This window comes from Sinocyclocheilus grahami, unplaced genomic scaffold (assembly GCF_001515645.1).
Source record: "Sinocyclocheilus grahami isolate Dianchi unplaced genomic scaffold, SAMN03320097.WGS_v1.1 scaffold9.1, whole genome shotgun sequence".
Lineage (NCBI taxonomy): Eukaryota > Metazoa > Chordata > Actinopteri > Cypriniformes > Cyprinidae > Sinocyclocheilus > Sinocyclocheilus grahami.
In genome coordinates this window covers 497,190-519,162 of record NW_015505188.1, presented here as the reverse complement: position 1 = coordinate 519,162, position 21,973 = coordinate 497,190, and the positions used below count along the sequence as shown (strand labels likewise).

The 21,973-nt window shown below is 36.8% G+C and overlaps 2 protein-coding genes across 5 annotated transcripts; both read right to left on the bottom strand.

The window, feature by feature from the left end:
* Positions 1-3,673: 3,673 nt before the first annotated feature.
* Positions 3,674-9,521, bottom strand: LOC107591608 (phosphoribosyl pyrophosphate synthase-associated protein 2-like). 2 transcript variants are annotated; one of them, XM_016280814.1, is made up of 7 exons: positions 9,409-9,519; positions 8,762-8,919; positions 5,993-6,045; positions 5,547-5,613; positions 4,422-4,594; positions 4,183-4,298; positions 3,674-3,758 (listed from the first exon to the last, which is right to left on the bottom strand). In XM_016280814.1, exons 2-7 carry the CDS (start codon positions 8,842-8,844, stop codon positions 3,699-3,701), a joined length of 552 nt encoding a protein of 183 aa, XP_016136300.1. In that variant the 5' UTR covers positions 8,845-8,919; positions 9,409-9,519; the 3' UTR covers positions 3,674-3,698. The 2 variants fall into 2 exon arrangements, with proteins under 2 accessions (XP_016136300.1, XP_016136307.1); XM_016280821.1 differs by having other exon boundaries at positions 3,693-3,758; positions 4,183-4,260; positions 9,409-9,521.
* A 4,381-nt stretch (positions 9,522-13,902) lies between these two features.
* LOC107591583 (battenin-like) lies at positions 13,903-20,982 on the bottom strand. 3 transcript variants are annotated; one of them, XM_016280778.1, is made up of 17 exons: positions 20,714-20,982; positions 20,579-20,612; positions 20,404-20,500; positions 19,819-19,908; positions 19,595-19,674; positions 19,207-19,292; positions 19,048-19,120; positions 18,028-18,171; positions 17,880-17,938; positions 16,978-17,079; positions 16,810-16,862; positions 16,025-16,093; positions 15,876-15,915; positions 15,465-15,480; positions 14,586-14,679; positions 14,328-14,468; positions 13,903-14,227 (listed from the first exon to the last, which is right to left on the bottom strand). In XM_016280778.1, the coding sequence occupies exons 1-17, from the start codon at positions 20,760-20,762 to the stop codon at positions 14,111-14,113; spliced, it is 1,344 nt and encodes a 447-aa protein (XP_016136264.1). In that variant the 5' UTR covers positions 20,763-20,982; the 3' UTR covers positions 13,903-14,110. The 3 variants fall into 3 exon arrangements, with proteins under 3 accessions (XP_016136264.1, XP_016136270.1, XP_016136278.1); XM_016280784.1 differs by lacking the exons at positions 16,810-16,862; positions 16,978-17,079 and adding an exon at positions 17,610-17,662 and having other exon boundaries at positions 17,778-17,938; XM_016280792.1 differs by lacking the exons at positions 15,876-15,915; positions 16,810-16,862; positions 16,978-17,079 and adding an exon at positions 17,610-17,662 and having other exon boundaries at positions 15,465-15,520; positions 17,778-17,938.
* Positions 20,983-21,973: the final 991 nt, after the last annotated feature.

Here is a 21,973-nt window from a genome sequence, read left to right as displayed (position 1 = left end):
AGGCAGTCTTAAAATTATTTTCTCACTAATTTGCTTCTTTTGACAGCTCGTCTCTCTTTAGGCAGACTGTAGTGTTACAGACCACGACTGTGGGGCAGTCGGACTTGTTACCCGAAGGTTGCGGGGTCAAGTCTCAGGTCCGGCAGGAATTGTCGGTGGGGTGAGTGAATAATCAGCGCTCTCTTCCACCCTCAATACCACGACTGAGGTGAGACCCTTCAGCAAGGCACCAAACCCCCAACTGTTCCCCGGGCACCACAGCAATATGGCTGCCCACTGCTCCGGGTGTGTGTTCACGGTGTGTGTGTGCACTTGGATGGGTTAAATGCAGAGCACAAATTCCGAGTATGGGTCACCATACTTGGCCACTTCACTCACTCAAAGATCTAGGAAGTGCTGGGTGATTTACATGGAGGTTAGATTAGTGATCTAAATGTCCTTCCAGTAATGTCTGTGTAAGTTTTATGCTTTCAGAGCAGGCAAATAATGGTCATATCAGCAGCAGCAAGCAAATTCAAGTGTCAATGGGCCCATTTGAAATGTCATTTCATAAAGAAGAGCATCACCATATCGTACACCCAAAATAAGAACACTTATAATTGTTCATGCTCATAATGTGTTTCAGGCAGTTTAATGTGCGCTTCACTATGCACAGTGACGTGCAGTTACATTTCGTTTTCCTAACTATACAGTTTTGATTCCCTTAAAGTGATAATTCACCCACAATCATGTTCAAATTAACAGTGGAATCAGATATTTTTCATTATTTAATATTTTATGTTCCACAGAATGTATAAAGTCATACAGGTTTGTAATAACATGAGGGTGAGTAAATAATAGCAGAATTTTCATTTTTGGATGAACAATCCCTTTAAAGTTAGGTCTGAGCAAGCATTTGTGGGAAACAAGACTGGCCATGTACTAAATACAGACATAGAGAACAATTGTTTGCTGCCCCGCTTTAGTTAAAAATATCTTTATAAGAAGTATTTGTAGGAAAAGAAGAAATAGTAGAGGATTTTTACTTCCTTGTGAAACTTAGCAGCAAGATTTCGTAGGTCATACATCTTAAGCTTTGTAGAGTGGTACTTTTCATCACAGAACTTTTTGCTGAAGAGGTCTTTGCCATATCCATGTCAGAAGTATTTTCTGCCCTCAGGGTTATAGAATCATTATGCAAACAGAAAAAGTCTTGATCTTCAAACTCACTGCAGCTTATCTGTGCCATTTAATGAAATGAATAGAACTGTATGGAATATCTTTTAATAAACTTTAAAAACCTCACTCTTTTATTTTCATCGACTCTTGACGAAACCTTTTGAGAACAGTATGCAAATCTAAATTAGGGAACTGCCAATCAAATTCACCAGCATAATTTATGCATTTGGGAGAGGATTTTCTCTAAGGCTAATGCTTTAAACTTATATAGTTTGTGCACCTCTACTGTAGAGGTGGACAGGGAGCTCTGTGAAGTGTTGACTGCCCTCTGTTGGCTAATTATTTTGGTGAAGTTTGAAGTAAACTTACTCCAACATGACAAAGATCTCAAATCCAGTGAACAGCATGTGCATTAAGTCTAAAATGGCATGGCTAGCATGGTACAACAACTGGAAAATCGAGTTCTGACAACATGGTTGTCAATCTAATCTTAGCCGGCCCAAGAAAAGGGTGGATCATTAATTAAACAATGCACACATATGATATCAGATAGTCTTTAAATCGTTTATTCATTGTCATCAAGTGCGGTCAATAAATACAAAAGTCTGAAATATTAGTTACATAACAAAAACCCTGCATTTCATTTGGTAATTGACAAGTCAAGTTCTCAGAAACAAGATATTTAGAAACTCTGGCCACTATGACCACATTTATGAGGCAAAGATACTTCCATAATCCTGTTATTGGCAAAAAATAAATATAAACTCATGTTGAAGTGTTAGTAGAAGAATCTAGCGGGAAAAACATCCAATCAAGTACATTAAGCTTTATAGATTTTAAGTGCTATATTGAAGTCTAAAAATGTACCTTGCATCTAATTTGCTTTGAACAAAGTAATTATGGATTCAAACATCAGTACTACCCAGCATTACTACACAAACACACAGAAACTAGTGGCACAATAATTACACAAAGTCATGAGGCACTGACATGTCACAGCATAGATTTCATTTATGGTAACATTTTGTCATTGTTGGCCACACAGTGGAGTTGTTAATTCTTTAATTAAATAATAAAAAAAAATTTAAATAAAAAGGCAAATAGAGCAGATCTACGATTAAAAGAACTGAAGACATAATTTTAACATCCAGTGGTCCTTTTCTTTTAAATCAGGTACTTCAAATCTTAAATAAAAGTGCCAATATTTCTGATCAAGAGGTGGAGTATCCCAGCACTTCAATCCTCTGAACATCAGCATTTTAGGGCACTGAACTCACATAGCATTACAGAACATCCTGGTTCTTTGAGCGCAGTTATTTTTTCAAAATATAACACTTACAAGGAGGAGGAGTTATGGAGTTAAAGGAAAAACTGGTAATGATACAGGCAATAGGGACAGAAAATGTCTTGACCTCTGCGCACGATATGACTGACTGTACAAGAGCTTGTTAGTCATCCAAGTAAGAACAGAAATACTGACAGTTGGAAGCATCTAAAAGCTCACATCAACATCAAGTATCAACATCTCTCACCAACTCAACATCATGTTTACACAGTGCCACCCAATGCATACAGAGATTTCGGTGAGGAATTTGGTGGGAAGGGATAATAGGTCAAGTTGCTAAGGTATTTTAATATTATATTCTCACTACAGAATGGACACTTGACTAGTCAATCATTCCTTCAAGTATCTATTCCTTAGGTCTGTGGATTGTTTACTACTTTTGTTTTAGTCAACATAGCTAAACTACTGACATGTAGGGCTGCACAATTAATCGAAATTAAATCGTAAAGGTGATAAATCGTGATTAGGCAGAAGCTGCGATTGTCATGCATATCTTTCAGTGAAGCACAGTTCTGTGATCAGCAGTAAATCTCCATCCGAAGGCCAGAGGGCGCTCTCGTGCGGAAACTACAAATACACCCTGCAGAAGAAACCCAGGAAATCCCTATAGGTTGCTGAATAAACAGAAGATTTAACAGCTTTCATTGATTCAACGTGACTAATAAACACACAACTATGACAATATATGGTTTATCGGAGTTCGTCTTATAATTTATATTATGATAAAGTATATAATAATGCAATGCTAATCGACATAGCCTTTATCGCTGCTCAGAATACTATGAAATATGTTATGTGCCTTATTCTGTGTAAGAAGCCACATCATCTCACCGAAGGATTTATTTCAAACACTCGACTGACTTTATGAAGTGAGTTTGGAGTAAAAACATGTTATTAAATGTGGTATTTTCACGTGCTTTCAGACAGAGCAGCATTTACTACACAGAGCCATAGTTCACTGACAAGCTACGCAAACAGCTTTCATGATCACAGAACAATTTCATTATCACGCGATTTTGTGTAGCTTGTCAGTGAACTACGGCTCTGTGTAGTAAATGCTGCTCCATCTGAAAGTACGTGCTGGAGATTTACTACTAATCACAGAACCAGCTTTACTGATGAGATGCGCATGACAATCACATTTGATTAATCGTGAAAGCCCTACTGACATGACACGCAAAAGTAAGATTTGATTTCACCTTTTGGCTGATGCTGGAGATTTGGCCACAATTACAGCATTTCTGTAGTCAGGAATCTGTATACAGAAAAAAATTTATTAATTTAAAAAAAAATAAAAATGCACACAATTTAAAAATCTTAAATAAGAGGTAGGCATATACACTTATATAACACACACTCACATACAGTCACAGTTCATTACTAACTAATGCAGATGGCCTTCCATCAGAGCAAGAAAGAAAATGATCATGAATAAAAAATGAATGCATAATCTTGAGTGGAGGAATTTATGCAGAGATATATCAACGTCAGTTAAATCTAGTTTCTGTCCTGCTTTCTATTTTTTAACAAACGTAATTGGTGACATTCATGAAGTGAAGCATAGACTGCCTTATAATTCAAACTGAAAGCTTTGAGAAGACAAACAGGAAGAAAACTGTCAACAGGAAATCCAGATCTTATGCAAATTAGATCCACACATGCGTTATGCAAAGACCTACTTCTTCCTGGATGTACTGCAGCAGGAATGGTGAGGCCCGGAGATTGTCCACTGGAATGTTGAAGAAACCCTGGATTTCCTTTTGATGCAAATCCATAGTAATGAGATGAGTCAGACCTGCTCAAAGCCACAATGAACAGAACCACCAGACAAAACAAACGAGTTGGAGGACTATAATTGGACAATATCCTTATAAACCAAAAATGAAGGGACGATTAAGTCTGGGATGGACTCATTTACCTGCTTTACACATCATTGAGGCAAGTAGTTTAGAGACGATGGAGCCTCTCTTCCTCATTTTGCACTGTTTGCTGTAGGGGAAATAGGGAATGACGCCGATGATGTTTCGGGCACAGGATGTCCTGCAAGCATACACCATAATGAGCAGCTCCATGATGGTGGTGTTAACATCCCTGCAGATGAAGAAGAACAGTTTTAAAGACTTAAAACCTAATTTGCATACATGGAGATTTGCGCATTTAACATCAGTATTAATGTCAAACTGAGGGTTAATTTGCCTGATTTGCATAATTCTGCATATTGGCTTCTAGGGATTTGAGCTATCAAGTAAAGCAGGTCTCTAGAAGCAAAAAAGATGATTTTGGAAATAAAATTAACCCCCCCCCAAAAAATAATGATTATGGCTCCAATGTCACTCAAACAAAGTTTCCCATTTAATCAATTTTACTTTACAATAAAACAACAATTTTTAGAATGCCATTATTCATTTATTACAGAAAACTGTTATTACAAACAACATCATTCTGCTGTTAACATAAATCTAAATTACATTGTTATTGTTGAGTCTTATTTGCAAATTGAAGTGCTTTTACATAACAAGAGGAATTAATTACCTGTGACGTTCCAAATGTAGGCTATATGACTTACTTTCTTCAGATGAACACAAAGAAAGATTTTTAGAAAAATAATCCATCTCTATGAGCCCATATAATGCAAGTCTATAGGGTTGCTGTTGCAGAGACAAATGCTGCTCTGTCTATAGTCAGTGGGATGGCCAAAGTTGATGCTTTAAACCACACAAAATGAACAAATCTGTAATCCATATGAATCAGTTGCGAAACGATAGGTGTACGTAAGAAAAATACTAATATTTCAAACTTTTAACTATAAGTTGTTGCTTTTGGCGGTTATATGAGTTCATGATTGAACGTATGGGTTAGCATCGTGTTCTCTTTGTGTGTTTTTGAAGCGTTAACTTTGAGGGACCCTTACACCTGCACTATATAAAAATCTTTATTTGTGTTCATTTGAAGAAAGAAAGTCAAATATATCTGGAACGGCATGAGGGTAAGTAAACGATGAGAGAATTTTCCTTTTGGAATAGAGTATCCCTTTAAGGCTTACTTGGACACAGTTTGGATGATGAAAACATCTTTGCTGCGCACAGACTCTTCAATTTGGACCCGTGTTTCTGTGGGAAAAGAAATGTTACTTTCATTGTTTCTTTGGTCCACAGTAAACATTTCACTTTACAGAACAGATTGGCTATTTAAAAGTTTGCACAAGGACGTAACGGTGCATGGAATGCTGGGAGAATTCCATCAGAGTGTCTGCATGTGGGAGTGCAAGCGTATCTCCATTTCAGAATACACGAGCATGACCCAAAACAAAGACTGTCAGTTTAATTAGTCAACAGTAGCTCAGATCGTCGATCTGTTTTGTCTGCTCTCTCCAGCATGGCATGCCAAGAATGAACAACCGCTACAGCAGAGGTCACAGCCATCGCTGGTGAAGATTAAAAGATACACAGATATTTATAATGGAAAGTAGAAAAGAAAACAGGCCTTTACCTCTGTTAGCTTCTTGATAGACCTGCACTTTTCCAAGCTCCACACCCAACCGCCTGCACAAGAACATAAGTTCAAAGCAATATGATGCAATATACAGGTTAAAAATACACAAGAGAAATCTTTCATATTTGACACACAAGTTACAAGACGTAAATATCAGTTGTCCCAAATCATATTTCACCACAAAATCTAAAGACAAAAATAAGAAATGTAATTTACATAAAGAAAATGAAGCCCAATTATTTTACTTAATATTATATTTTTTAATTTAAAATAATCGTAATTTAATTTTGTTCTTCTATGTCATGTCAGCCTTAAAACCACGGCGATTTGCATGACAAGAAAGTCAAGTCTGTTAACCCCGTAACTGTCACTCACATTTTTGAACATAGACGTGAAAGTGCACGATCCAAACTTACATTTTTATAATTCATGAACGAAAACATTTTGTAACATTATATTGATGTACCATTTTCATGGTAATGCAATGTTTGATTTTAAAATGGGTTTCAAAGGATGAATTTTGAGATTTAAAGTTTTCAACTGATATATAATTTCTGATGATTTCTAAAGTGTGATAGAGAAAAAGGCAACGAAGAAGACTTTTTTTGACAAAGGTCAGAACTCCTGTTACGATGTAGATTTTTGAGGTGCACTCTTGTCAAAAAATAATCTATTACTTTTCCTACATGATTTTTAACAAAAACATTGGTAAAATATCTATTTAGGAGTCTTAGACCTAGGGCTGTCATGATTATGACATATGGCTGACGATTAATTGTCTAAAAATAGTCACGGTTATTGCAATTAATTGTCTGTTTTAGGGCTTTGGCGATTATGCCAATTATCACGATTAATTGTCTGTTTGTATGGCTTTCATTATATAATTGACTAATTGAAGTGTTCAGTAAATAATTATGATGTTATCTTTTAATCTTTTCGAGTTATTATTTTGCAGTGTAAGATTACATAGAGTATTCCAAATTCTAAGAATCGGCCAATACCGATCCAACACCAGCGCTATTTTGTTTTCTACACCACTACAGCATATCAATACTGTGTTTGTGGAACTAATGGTCACTCTTTTAAACCCTTTGTTAAAAGCAATTCCACTAAATACTCACTTCCTCATTACAGAGAAAAACTACATTTGAATAAAAATATATAAGCTATGAAATTAAACTAGCCAACTGTATAATTTAGCAGCAAAAACAATATCTTGAAGAAAAAAAAATCTTTGGTGCACATTATACAATTTAAACATGTTTATTCTGTTAACTATTTGTATTCTTACAAAATACATTCATGAATATAAGATAGAAATCATGAGAAAAAGAAAGGCTTCTAATAATCTTTCTGTTTGTGATAATTCCTTAAACTATTATAATGGCAATAATATCATCTTGGAGAGAGTTTTATGCTGACTGTCATAACTGAATGTGACGTGCTGTTTGAATGCTGAGCGGAGAATGAAAACTGAAAGCATGACGAAACAGCGCTTAGAGAGTATACTCGCCGCATCGGCACAGAGCTAGAAGCTGCGCGCAGCAAAAATGACGCACATACTGAGGAAACGATGGATGGTTTTCAAGTGAAAGTCAAGTAAAAGACCGCTTCTTAAACCAGAGAAGGTGAATTTGCTGGTATTCTTGTGGGGAAAAAACATGCAAGCACCGTCACCGTTTTACTTTTCTTTTTGTTTTCATTTTTGAAAAGCTTGTTATCTTTGCTTTTTACCTCACATTACGCTATGGAGGCTTTCTTTTATTTATTTATTTGATTCCTCAGTGTTTGCTAAACGTGCTGTAATTTATTAGTCGGTATATAATACAGCATGTGGTGTGTGCCATGCCTCATCTTATTCGTTCTTACTGGTTTATTGTTGTTGAGCTTTTTAATTAAGAATAACAATGAATCCATCGTTTGATTTAGTCTTAAAAAAATGAAAGGTGTGTAGATGTATGTAAGCAAAACAGTGACAACAAGACCGCGAATTCAAAAGTGAAAGCATCGGAAGCCCGTGGCTTAGCACAGCAAAAGAGAAAGAAACTCCCATTCACAATTTAAATCACAAATAATACTACTGATGATAAAGAATGGGTTGAACGTTAACCACTTTCATTTCCATATAACTATAACCTATGATAAAAGTTAATCAGCATGCACTGAATAATCCCATGTAGAGCAAAAAAAAATAATAAAAAAATATTGCGACCAGCTGAGAAAGTGTGCTCCTGCCACCAGCTGAGAAAGTTAGTTGCAAAAGAGCGACCAGTGGGAAGAATGAGTCTGGAGCCCTGTATAGGCTATACAGTGCATGGAAAGCAAACTGGTGCTCTTCTGTTTCTTTTGGTGTATGACTCCCCCTTGTCTCGTATAAAAGACACAATAATCGCGGTTGGTTAGATCAAATAATCGCGATTAAACGGTTAATTATCGCGACAGGCCTACTTATAGACCTTTCCAACGATATATAGTTTGTCATGATTAGATTAGGATTTAATTGTAATATAGTGAAGTAAACTTAGGTGTCCCACAGAGGGGACGGGTGACAGTTAAAGGGTTAAAAACTTCATAATTTAAAATGGTAGTGTACATAATTTGAATGGTAGTATACTTGCACTTACTTGCTTTGTTGTTACCTAGCACTCAAAAGAATACAGTTGTTCTAGCTCAGATTTGCTCAGTTGGAGAATGAATGTCTTTCCACTCTTTCCTAACTACCCAATATAACTGGCATGTTATACTGGAGCTCCAGCGGCAACTTACTCGCCTATCCTCCTCCCCAGCTCTCTGCTGGAGGGGTTGGAGTTGGCCGTGAAGATGACCAGGCCTTCTTTGGCGGCACTCATGTCCTGTGGTTTGGTGTCTACCTCTAGGGACTCAGGCAGTGGCTCCCTGGGCACCCAGGCACTGATGAGCCCTTCCTATCAACAGGACCACAGAAACACTGTTAGGGTTAGTTTAACACCAGACACTTCCTGCAAGGACAAGGGGAAGATGGCATGTTTACACACACACACACACGAATAAACCAAGACTCGATGAGAAATGTGCTCGTGTGTGCAGACAGGCACGGATGACTAACTGCTGACACACAACTGCAACAGCGTTAAAGCGGCTTTGGTTGATGCACTTAACCAGTCTGTCACGACAGAACACTATGAATTAATAACTCCAGATCCACAGCACACTGAGGACTCACAGAAAACACGAGGTTAAACTGTCCCGTGAATGGCCAAATGTATGCAAAAACACAATTATTACGCTAAAAAGTTTACCCATTGCATTTGTATTGCTGCTAAGCTAACTGCCAATAAAAATGGGAAAGATTAATACAGCTACATTCATGTCAACGTAAGATAATTTGTGTTGTGGGTTTGATTTCGTAAACTAAGAATATTGCCAATTCTCACCAGTTTGATCTTTTAATCGATCCCTTCGCGTGGTTTACTGTATCACTTTCAAACGTGAACTGTGCTAGTATCCTCTAGAAATACCCAAGATGGCCGCCAGGCACACAGCTTTTCAAAATAAAAGTCACCATTAAATTAATTTTAAAACATTACAAACTGATCTATGGTTGTTGACCTGTTTTTTTTTCTGGAATGAACAATGAATTGAACGAAGGAGTCACCACTTGTGAAAAATAAGTACACTTCAGCATACTTTTGAAAAGGGTACTAGTTACAGAAATAATTTATTTTAAAAGAATTGTTTTCGGACACTTAACTGCACGTTAATTGCAATTTGATGAAAATGTATTAGAGTTTAAATCTACTATATCTTAAGCAGTTAGCTGAACTTTAGAGTGCGCTTTTGACTCAAGTATATCTTTGTGTAAGATGTAATCTCATAATTACTTGTCTTTGAAATCTGGTTACATTTTTTTTTGCCTTCACAGTAAAACTTTTGAAACTTTAGACATTATTATAAAGTGCACGTTTTAGAAGTATACTTGTGTTTTAGGAAACATAGTCACTTAAAGGCACAATATGTAAGATTTTATTTTTATAAAAAAAATTTTTGCCTTCACAGTAAAACTTTTGAAACTTTAGACATTATTATAAAAGTGCACGTTTTAGAAGTATACTTGTGTTTTAGGAAACATAGTCACTTAAAGGCACAATATGTAAGATTTTATTTTTATTAAAATATCCAAAAACCACTAGAACAGTGTTATATATTTTGCTGACTTGTGTACTTACATTATCCCAAATGTTTTGAAGAATGTTTAAATCCAGAGAAATAAGCAATTTTAACTAGTGACACGGACCGTGTCCATAGTGCCATTGTGTCGCCTGCCAATGACGTCATAACCCCTCGATTTCCGGTTTTGTTTTGTAGAAAACATGGAAACACCATCAAGACGCTTTAATATGTTGTGCATTTTAATAGACCGGTGACGACCGCACAGAGTAGCATTATAAAAGAACTTTCAAATGTATCTAGAATGATAAAACAGAGCTGCTTTTCCCCCCCACATACGCACGACCTGAAGAAGCGGTCGACTGTGGCATAATAAAAGCTCCGCTGCTTTCGAGCCGTGTGTCACGCTCGTTCAGCGGCCTCGTTTCGCTTTGATGTAGAGCCCTGCACGGGCCTCAAATTTAGGCCCTAGCCCGGCCCGTGTCCGACAGCTTATCAGAAATATCGCCCTAGCCCGTCTTTTTTCCCCTTTCTCCCAAAACGGCTTATACTACCGTTTCAGCAATTAAAATAGTTCAGTTTTGTATGTAATAGCAAAGTGATTATATTTCGTTTCGTTTTTAAAAAAAAACTTTGAGCATTTTTTGTTTGCTAAATATACGTTTTTGTTTTTTTTAAAGTAACGACCAAGCAGCCAGGCAGACAGTGAGCCTACTCAATTTAGCCTTTTCAAATCATCAGGACTTGCCTAAAATAAAATCTATAACAGTTCAAGCATATAACAATGTTTAAACGTTAAACCTAGATAAATGTACGCTATATCCAAATTGTGTGGAGACGCTTTGCAGGACATAGAGGCGCCAGCGAGATCACTTGCATTTTTTTCAGTGAATACGCCGTCATTTTTGCTCATAAAGGTAAGAGTAATACATCATTCGTAGCTGTAAAGGGTCTATTTTTATTTGTGTGCACTCACAATATCAACAAAACGTTGTGCTTTTATAAAATAAAGAGAAAAAAAACATGATGCGCTTTCTGCCGTCTCGTCTTGAACAGGAGCGCTTCACAAAAATGAACCGAAACTCAGCGAATACATGCCTGACAGACATGATAAATATATCTATAGAAAGCTTTAAATGACTACTTAACGAAATAAAACAAATCAAAAACTCTTTCATAATATATAATAATCCATAAAGATCCATCGGCTGTGGGGATGAAGACGACAACTCCCATGATTCCACACTCAGTCACGGAGTCATCAAACTAGGCCTTTGTCTATTTGTTTATTTTGAATATGCGCCCTCTAGCGGCGAAAATTACATATTGTGCCTTTAAGTTGATTTTTTTAATTTTATTTATTTACTTACCTTTGTATTTCCTTTATATTATTCCCTGTGAGAAAGTGGAGTCATTGTACAGATGCAATGAATCAAAGCTGAGGATATGCTGCATGATTTGAATGAGGGAGCCAGACACCAACACCTTGAGCACAGACATCCATCAGCAGTCATCTAAAGGCTAGTCTCACTCCCACGGACCGCTGATCTGCTGTCAGTCCGCAGGTGTGGATACGCCAGACTATTTAAAGACAAGCTCCTACATTGCATTTTATCTCACTCCCTCCTGCTTTTTAAAGACAGAACTGTAACTCTGTTCTACCATCTAGTGCCATAATACATTTACATTGTTCAATTGGTTCATGAAGCTGAATTGAAACAGTTTGCACCTTCTGCTTCTTTACCCATATTGAGAAGGTAGGCTACCTCTATATCTGGAGAACTTAAATAACTGTAAATTAAGGTATATTCATGGGAAACCTGCAGGGAATGGGAAATGAAAGCAATGAATGTTTAGAAAGCAACACACTGTTGCTGAGTCTGCTTGCTAAACAAGTTATATTGCAAAACCAAGGGTGAGGGCCTGCAGCTGTCACCGTTAGCCACAAAAAGAGAAATGAAACTGCTTTATAAATGGAAGAAGCAACATTTCAGGCACTAGTTAGTAATTTTCCAATAGGGGTCATGAAAGTCACAATCAAGAACCTTAAGAAAAATATTTTAATACTGAAAGAGAATCGTTTCAGGAAACATTACACATATAATTCCAGGATTTTGAGTTACAAAGAAGATAAAATGAACAAATTAAAGAAAAATGTATACAAAATTTGTTCTTCTTTTGGGTTAATCATGGGTCAATAAACATTTTATTAGAGCAAGGTCAGAGTTTCCCCTAGGTTTAATATCACCGGAAGCGTCACGCGCACTTCAGTACGACTACGGCAGAGGTGTAAAGTATTGGAGTAAATGTAATTAGTTACTGTACTTGATTATCTTTTTTCGGATACTTTGTAGTTGTACTGAGTATCAAAGATATTAGCAACTTTTACTCCTTACTTCACTACATTTTTGAATGAGTATCTGTACTCTTTACTCCACTACATTTGAAATGAGTGTTGTAGTTACACATTACATATAGCATGGACCTAGTTTTTTTACTGCAGCAGTTTATTTCTGCTACAAAAGACATGATATTGCCTATTACAGGTCACTGAAAGTACTGTATCTTGTGCGTTTTGCCCTTACTCACCCAAACGTTTCAACAAGGCTACTTTATGTGAATGCGAGTTCCTTAGCAAGTATTTGTGAATCACAGGTGTTTTATATAAGAGATGCACAGCCAGTGCAAGAAGGTTTCGGCTTTTTAATTTTACCTAACATTATTTTATTTATCCATTATACAGAAGAGACCTTTTTGAAAGATATTGTTTTTGTTTGTTTTGTAATTTTGAGGTGTTCAGTTTTATTTTGGTTTTAGAAAATGAACGTGATTGCTCTCCTCACAAATAAACTCTTTCTTGTTTTTGTTTTATGCTCTCTGTGCCTTGCCCTGGACTTTTATGTAATTTCCTGTCTCCCGTGGTTTTTGTAGTCAGTTTGTAGTCCGTTTGTTCATTGGTTCCCCTCGATTAGTCTCCCCAGGTGTGTCTTATCTTGTTAAGCTTGTTAGCCCCGTGTGTTTATATAGCCCTAGTTTTTCTTTAGTTCCTTGTGAGTTGTTGAATGTAATGGTTGTCTGTTTGCCAGTCATTCTGTTCTTTGTTCCCTTTGGTTTTAGCTTATTGTTTGTTCTAGTTTTTCCATGAAATACCAGCACATAGATCCTTGCCTCTGCCTGTTTTCCGCAGCTTCTCCACAATGTTACAGTTTTTCACTGGCATGTCTCTTTGACTAGTACATCTTTGAGCCTATGTTTAGTATAAGTAAAATACGTAAGTACTGTTAAAATCAGATACTCTAAGACTTTTACTCAAGTTGTTTTGGAATTGGTGACTTGTAACGTGTAGTGGAGTAAGTTACACTGTAAGGTATCTGTACTTTTACTCAAGTATGGTTTTTAGGTACTCTTTACACCTCTGCAGTATGAGTACTACACAAAACCGCGCGTCTGTGCCATTCATTGACACAGAGACACGCAGAATTCCTATTTAAATATGAATCGGTTTGCGGCTTAATATTTACAAATACTAGTGGGAGTGTGCTCACTTGTGTGTGTGTGTGCGCGCGCGCCTGTGCGTGATACAGAGAGCGCGACCATAACGTAGAGACCGAAATGACATGCCGTCGTGTAAATAAGATAAAAAGCATAAGGGCTATTTAGTTTCCTTAATAAAAGAACAAGGTATAGACCTGTTCTATAGGAAAGGTAACTTTAAATGACTTCTGTTGTGATCTGGCGCTATAGAGAAAATATAATTAAATAAAATTAACTGGACCTTCAAGGGGGGGGCGGGCCACCCCCCTAATATAATGGCAGGGGAATCACTGACAGTCAGTAGGTCAAATATCAGTCAGCTCAATCAAACCATTATTCATTTAAATCAGAACATATTAGGCCAAATGGAATATATTAGATATTTTAAAAACATAAATTAATCTTTATCTTGCACAAACACACATTCTCATTTGCTCATAAAGAGCAGAAATAATGGTAAACGGGGAAGGCGGCAGCTGCAGAAAGAGCGATTCCCAGACTGTCCCCTACGCTTGCTGCAGCCATGGCAAACTCTCTTTCGCGCTTAGCGGTCTGTCCAGAAACACAGCATAAGAAAATGCATTAGAGACCACTGACTGGTACACGCTGATCTAAATCAAATGAACAAATGGCTTGAATGAGGTTCACATACCTCCTCGCGGATGAAAAAGAAGGTATTTACATAGGCTGCTCCTCCCAAAAGACCCTCATAGAGAACAATAACGAAAACCACCCATGGGTTTGGCAAGAACTGGTAGTATACAGCGAACCCCAACAGAACAGCATTCAAACACTGAGAGAGAAAGAGTAATACAGGTCATGAAGAGTTCTTTACTATTGTGTTATATTTACGGTTTCATATGCATGCATTAGTTTATGTACTGTCTTGTACTTCAGCTCCAGATCTCACCTGTAAGAGAGACATGAGGAAAATTTTCCTGATCTTAAAACAGACGAGAGACGTGCGGGAAGCAAACACACCAACCTGGTAAATTGTCTGATACCTGCAGAGGAGAGACAATGAAGCACAACTGATAATGTTGAGGTGAAGAATCCCAAGACTACAACTTTTACCAAGTGGATTTGGGATGTTCTCTTAAAGGGATAGTTCACGGCGAAATAAAGATAATAGACATAATAAGACATAAAAGATATTTGGAGAAATTTGGTTTCCAACATTCTTCAAAATATCTTCTTCTATTTTTCCACAGAAGATTGAAAGTCATAAAGGTTTGGAAAGAATGAGGGTGAGAAAATGATGACAGAATTTCCCTTTAAAAAAGGTGAAAAAAATAATGAGGCTTGGGGTCTCTAAGTAATATGTTAAGAAACATCTTTTATTATCCAACCCTGACTGATCCTCTTCTCCTGCATTATCTTTTTTTTTTCTCTCATAAAGAATTATGGCTATTTTACTAAGCCACAACTGCATAATTGTACCTTATTTTATCACTTCAATAACTGTTTATTAAGTTCATCTTTATGTATCTATATTTTATGTTTTCTTTCTTGTGTATTTGTGGATGATTTCTACATTTATTTTTCTTTTAATGCCTCTGTCAAACTTAAATAAGGTTAAAAAAGTAATAAATTAAGAGCCAGTTCTTGAACTTGAAATCTTCAGACTGTTGTTTGAGTAAAAACCACTAAAAAATATACACTGCCTTTCAAAAGTTTGGGTTCAGTTTTTTTTTCAGCTTTGGTGAGCATAAAAGACTTAAAAACACAAAACATTTAAAGGTAGTGTCATTCAAAGTCATGAAATAAAGTCGGACGTGATGAGTCTTACCAGCGATACTGTTCTGTGTGTGAGAGACGGGAGTCCGGGAAGTAGAGCAGCTCCAACTAATATTAGAGAGATGGATGGATAGATATTGATATTTAGTGATCACAGATTGTTCTGCTGCTGTCTCGCTCTTTATGACTTTTAACTATGACTGTAGAAAACACTCACCAGTCCCTGGTTAATAAAATACTCAGCAAAGTAAACCAAACCAAGAGGGAAAATAAACTTCAGCAGGCCCTGAAAGAGATCACATGGGTAGGAACTAAAATACTCATACTCAGAGGAAGTGCATTTTCTGACTGCAGCACAACAAGCTACAAACAAAACAACAATACACACACACACAATTCTATCCTACATGACACACACACAAGCTATGCGCACACTTTAAATGTGCACCAAGTAATATATATTCGTGTGAGAGACGGGAGTCCGGGAAGTAGAGCAGCTCCAACTAATATTAGAGAGATGGATGGATAGATATTGATATTTAGTAATCACAGATTGTTCTGCTGCTGTCTCGCTCTTTATGACTTTTAACTATGACTGTAGAAAACACTCACCAGTCCCTGGTTAATAAAATACTCAGCAAAGTAAACCAAACCAAGAGGGAAAATAAACTTCAGCAGGCCCTGAAAGAGATCACATGGGTAGGAACTAAAATACTCATACTCAGAGGAAGTGCATTTTCTGACTGCAGCACAACAAGCTACAAACAAAACAACAATACACACACACACAATTCTATCCTACATGACACACACACAAGCTATGCGCACACTTTAAATGTGCACCAAGTAATATATATTTAAAAAAAATTTAACATCGAAAGATGTGAACAGCATTTCTGATGTTTAGTGGCCTAGAAAAAAGGTATTTTATTGTAAATAAGGAAACTGAGATCACATGACTAACTGAATATTACACATTTTATCTCAGTACCTCTATACAATTATGCTACTATTATATGATTATAATTTTTGTCAGTAAAGATTAGTAGTAAAGATTTAATACTAAAATAGCATTGGTAATGAAAACAATGCACTGCATTCATCCCGATACATGCCTGAGGTTGAGAAAAAATTATCTTGTGGCAAATATGCCTGTCAGTAAAGATTTAATACTAAAATAGCATTGGTAATGAAAACAATGCACTGCATTCATCCCGATACATGCCTGAGGTTTGTGAATAAATAAATAATATCTAAAACAATAATAATTAAAAAAAATTACTCAGTGCACCTTTAAATTTCATTAAACATTTATTGACCAAAGCAGATGCAATGTCATTTAAGCAGACAAGAAACACCAAACTAAGGACCATATACAAGCACACAGTAGGTCTAACCTTCATGATATACATTTTGTCTGTGAAGGTCAGGGGTCTGAGGTGCTTGTCCCCTGTCAGAAAGAAGAAAGCATGGCCAGTACAGCTATATGAATGGCTTATCATACACAATATCATGCGCATGAAAAGCTGCAACAATACAAGCAACGAGTTCCTAACTGTACACACCTTGTTCTTCTTGAGTTGTCTCAGAATCCTCATCTGTATCAGTCTCTTCTTCAATTAAAGGACGTCTCTCCTGGGAGTTCACCACTCTGGAAGGACTGTGACCATCCCCGTACTGACAATGTTTCTTGACCGGCAGCACCAAAAATGTGCCACAGTCACAAGGCCTGAGTTGTGACATCAAAGCTGCAAAAAATGTAAAATAAATAAATAGTCATTTCATTTCATATATTAAATAAAATCTGACTGCAAAATGTTTAATATTCTGACAGAATACTATTTTGAATGTGAACAAAGAAATGTGAAGTGGCAGCCAGATGGTGTAGTTACAACACACAGCAGGGCCTGCCGTGCCATTCTAAACCCTGACTTCTTGGATTCTACAGGAAATATTTCAGATATCACGAGATGGTCCTCACCGCAGAACACAAGATCCAGGGGATGAGGTTGGATCCAGATCCAACTCCTCCCACCGTTTGTGAATAAATAAATAATATCTAAAACAATAATAATTAAAAAAAATTACTCAGTGCACCTTTAAATTTCATTAAACATTTATTGACCAAAGCAGATGCAATGAAGATGACAAGAAACACCAAACTAAGGACCATATACAAGCACACAGTAGGTCTAACCTTCATGATATACATTTTGTCTGTGAAGGTCAGGGGTCTGAGGTGCTTGTCCCCTGTCAGAAAGAAGAAAGCATGGCCAGTACAGCTATATGAATGGCTTATCATACACAATATCATGCGCATGAAAAGCTGCAACAATACAAGCAACGAGTTCCTAACTGTACACACCTTGTTCTTCTTGAGTTGTCTCAGAATCCTCATCTGTATCAGTCTCTTCTTCAATTAAAGGACGTCTCTCCTGGGAGTTCACCACTCTGGAAGGACTGTGACCATCCCCGTGGCGTCTCCACTGTGGAAATGAGGATGGGAACTCCAGGAGAAAGAAATAGCTAAAAGAAATCATAAGAGGAAAAGATATGTTTATGCAGTGGATCTGGTTAACAGGTACAAGCCAGAGAGTTGAGAAAGTTCTGCTGACCTAACAGCCAAAATAACAGGCACAACCAGCATGATCCATAACGTAACCTGCGGGGTCAGACCAGCCTGTGTAAACGCAGAGTAGAGGAAAGCTCCAGCTACTCCTGCTGCCCCCGTGCCGGACCCCCAGCCACTTAACACATTCCTTAAAGAGACAGAAACACAGATGCAAAGTACAGATAAACAGCAAGTAAAAAGAGAGATCTGCGACTGGGGCTTTTTAAATGTTTTTGAAAGAGGTCTCTTATTTTCATACAGGCTGCATTTTTTGATCAAAATATATAGTAAAAAGGGTACAATAGTATTATCATTACAATTGTTACAAAATATTATTACAATTTAAAATAACAGTTTTCTGTTTGAATATCTTAAATGTAAGATTGTGATAGTAAAGCTGAATTTCCAGCACGCATTTTACAGTCTTCAGTCTCATTTGATCCTTCAGAAATCATTCTAATATACTGATTTTTTTGGGCAAATAGAAAGTTCAAAACAACAGCATTTATTTAAAAGAGAAATGTTTTGCAACATTAAGATGTCTTTACTGCCACTTTTGATCAATTTAATGCATCCTTGCAGAATAAAAACATTAATTAAAGAATCTTACAGACCCAGACTTTGGAACGGTATTGCATACTTGTGCACAGTATGCACATTTTCTGCATGCAAAAAATACATAAATTTCACAAAATGTGAGTATTCAACAAAGCACACTAGAAAAATATTGCATCCCACAATGCAAGGCACTCAATCAAACCTTCTATTTACAGCATAATGACTGAAACATTATTATATCTCATTATTCAGACAGACTCAGTTTGTTTGTGTTTTTTTTTGGTTGACCAATCTGGATCATAAATGCAAAATAATTGCTTTAATTACCACAGACAACACCTGGACATGCGCATAATGACGTCTTTCACTTTCACATGATTTTTAAAAAAACACTATATACCGTGCAAGTACAATAGTATCCTATTCCAAACACAAATGGAATAAATGGGTTTCTAGGAGGATTTACCTGTGGAAAAACACAGAGAGGGAGAGAAAGGAAAGCTCCCCCAATCCTGAACTAATACTGGCAAAGACGACACCTAGGAAAAATTCAAAGATTCGTTAAAACATTCATCAAATCTCATTAATGCAGCTCAGAAGAGGAATGCACACACATGCTCATTACCAAATATACTCATCAATATAGTTGAAGAGAACGACACCATCAGGAAGCTGACTACTGCCGTAATGAAACACACCAAAACACGGAATCTGTTCATTATAAAAGTAAAAAGAAAACATAATTGTTATACACAAATAACACATTAATTAATAATAAAGGAACAGTTCTTCTGTTGTGTTCCACAGAACAGAAAAAAAACACTGTACAGGGCTACAAACAAAATCAGACTTCGTTCCTTTAACTTTGTTAACAGGTTTGAAATCGATTTCTCCAAAATATTCAGAACTGCCAATCCATCTCTTATCACAGCATTATATAATTTCAACAACTAAACCGGTTTGAAGATGCTGATGGATGTTTGCAATTAGAAAGAAGCGCTTGTCAACTTTACCCATAAGGCACTTTGTGTATATAGAAAGGTGCTGTGAATTTGATTAGCAGGGTGGGTAAGATATCAGCCAACAGCACAGCCTAGAAACAGAAAGAAAAAAAGGTGTCACTCCCTGAACAAATATTTACATTTACACTTAAATGTGGGACAAGCTTCTACAGGTTAAGCAACAAATTAAATGAAAGAGAAAAAGTAAGACAGTGAGGGCAGACAGACAGACGTACCGCAGTGGACACAGCATTGCAGTCATAGCGGCTGCTGTTGTTGTTGCTGCTGTTGCTGATCTCTATGTTAGTCCCATTTGGAGCAGGAGTCTAGTGGATGAACAAAACAAGAAACACGGAGTAGTCAATTTTTGCTAAAAAAAAGTACACTTTAGCATACTTTTAAATATGGAAATAATATACCTAAAATATATATAAACGGAATGTAATGTTTACAGAATTGAATTAAATCAAACTGTAAATCAAAATGACATGCAATTATTTGAACTGAGTTGGACTTGCATCTTTATATGTAAATTCATTATTAATTATACTGTCTTTGAAATATGGTTAAAAAATGTACTGACAAGTATTTACGTTTAATAAACAGCCATGCAAGTGTACTTTAAGTACACTTAAGTGATCTTAATATTATATTTAACTATTATTACATTATCTTCAAGCACATTTTTTAAACATAAATACTATTAAGATTTGAAGTGCAAGTTCAATACAACTAAGCACACTTCATTTTCACAAGGGAAGGATTAGGATGTGGTAACATTTACAGCAAACTAATCATAGCCAAGCTCAGAAATGTCTTACAGGTGTCGTTGTGTTTTGAGATTCCTGTTTTTGTAAGATGTCATGTGCTGCACTCAGCATCACCACATATGCAAAGTTATTGCAAAGTCCCAGTAACCTAGATAGGGATAATGAGGATTACTTTACATATTGTGTATCACTTATTTAAAGAAAAGTTAACAGAAGAGCCACTTACCAAAAACCAATCCAATTCCTCCAGCGTTGACGACCTGGAGACACACAAATAAACACATCTCAAGAGTCAAGACGAAACTGTCCGTATTATAAATCACAAAATACTGTCATTAAAAAAAGTCATCAGTCATCCTACCTTCAGTGTCGGCTGTATTGACAGGGTCAGAGTTTAACGCTCGATCCATTGCGACCTATTACAGTCAAAAACTGTCACATAAACTTTTGATTTCTCGCTGTGAGACGATAACTGCAGGCATCCATAAACATTAAAGACTCATAAAAAACGCCTATCTGTATGACAATAGCTCATCTGTAGTGGTGTTATGTCAGATAAACAGTTCGACACCAATCCACTCTCTTCCACTTTCATGATCTCAAATATTGACAAGCGACAGCTAATCACAGCAGCACTAGGTGCTGCACAGAAACAAATCCGACTGTGTGCACTGCCGCGACGCGTAAATAGTTCCCACCCACACTACAGTGACTGTTTTCAGTGCACAATATATGTACTTATAAATACAGGTATTTGAATTTATTCAGTTTATTTGACATTGTTTTAAATCATACTATGCAATGTAAATCTATTTGGATATTCTTGTTACAAGAAAAAGCTCTGCTGCCATCAAATTCCTGATTTATATATTTTTTAATTGCAATGGCGAAATTTAAACAGACTTGAAACCTTTAAATTCCGGAAGTAATTACATGTATTAAAATTATAAATGTAATCCAATACATTCATGCCAAGAAGGTCTATAAATAACTGGAGAGGGCTATTATTAGCATTCATCTCTGAGGTATATGATTAGAAATCTGCCATATTTATTTATGAGCGCAGACAGTTTTTTGTGTTTGTAAAGGCTGTGGAAAATTATGTCATGTCCTACTGACAATGTTTCTTGACCGGCAGCACCAAAAATGTGCCACAGTCACAAGGCCTGAGTTGTGACATCAAAGCTGCAAAAAATGTAAAATAAATAAATAGTCATTTCATTTCATTTCATATATTAAATAAAATCTGACTGCAAAATGTTTAATATTCTGACAGAATACTATTTTGAATGTGAACGAAGAAATGTGAAGTGGCAGCCAGATGGTGTAGTTACAACACACAGCAGGGCCTGCCGTGCCATTCTAAACCCTGACTTCTTGGATTCTACAGGAAATATTTCAGATATCACGAGATGGTCCTCACCGCAGAACACAAGATCCAGGGGATGAGGTTGGATCCAGATCCAACTCCTCCCACCTTACATATACCTAAACCTACCCGTCTCCACCCCCTGATCCCTTAACCCACCCTTCTCCACCCCTAAACCTACCCATCTCCACCCCCTGATCCCTTAAGCCACCCTTCTCCACCCCTAAACCTACCCGTCTCCACCCCCTGATC

Excerpts from the sequence above, each read along its gene's own strand:
- LOC107591608 (XM_016280814.1), bottom strand. The coding sequence starts at position 8,844 with ATGAGTGCCGCCAAAGAAGGCCTGGTCATCTTCACGGCCAACTCCAAC. Across the intron at positions 6,046-8,761 it reads CTGGGGAGGAGGATAGGCGA|GCGGTTGGGTGTGGAGCTTG; the intron begins GTAAGTTGCCGC and ends GTTCTTGTGCAG. Across the intron at positions 4,299-4,421 it reads CTCAATGATGTGTAAAGCAG|GTCTGACTCATCTCATTACT; the intron begins GTAAATGAGTCC and ends GGCTTTGAGCAG.
- LOC107591583 (XM_016280784.1), bottom strand. The coding sequence starts at position 20,762 with ATGGATCGAGCGTTAAACTCTGACCCTGTCAATACAGCCGACACTGAA. Across the intron at positions 19,909-20,403 it reads CTCAAAACACAACGACACCT|ACTCCTGCTCCAAATGGGAC; the intron begins GTAAGACATTTC and ends TTCATCCACTAG. Across the intron at positions 19,293-19,594 it reads ATACACAAAGTGCCTTATGG|ATTCCGTGTTTTGGTGTGTT; the intron begins GTAAAGTTGACA and ends TATAATGAACAG.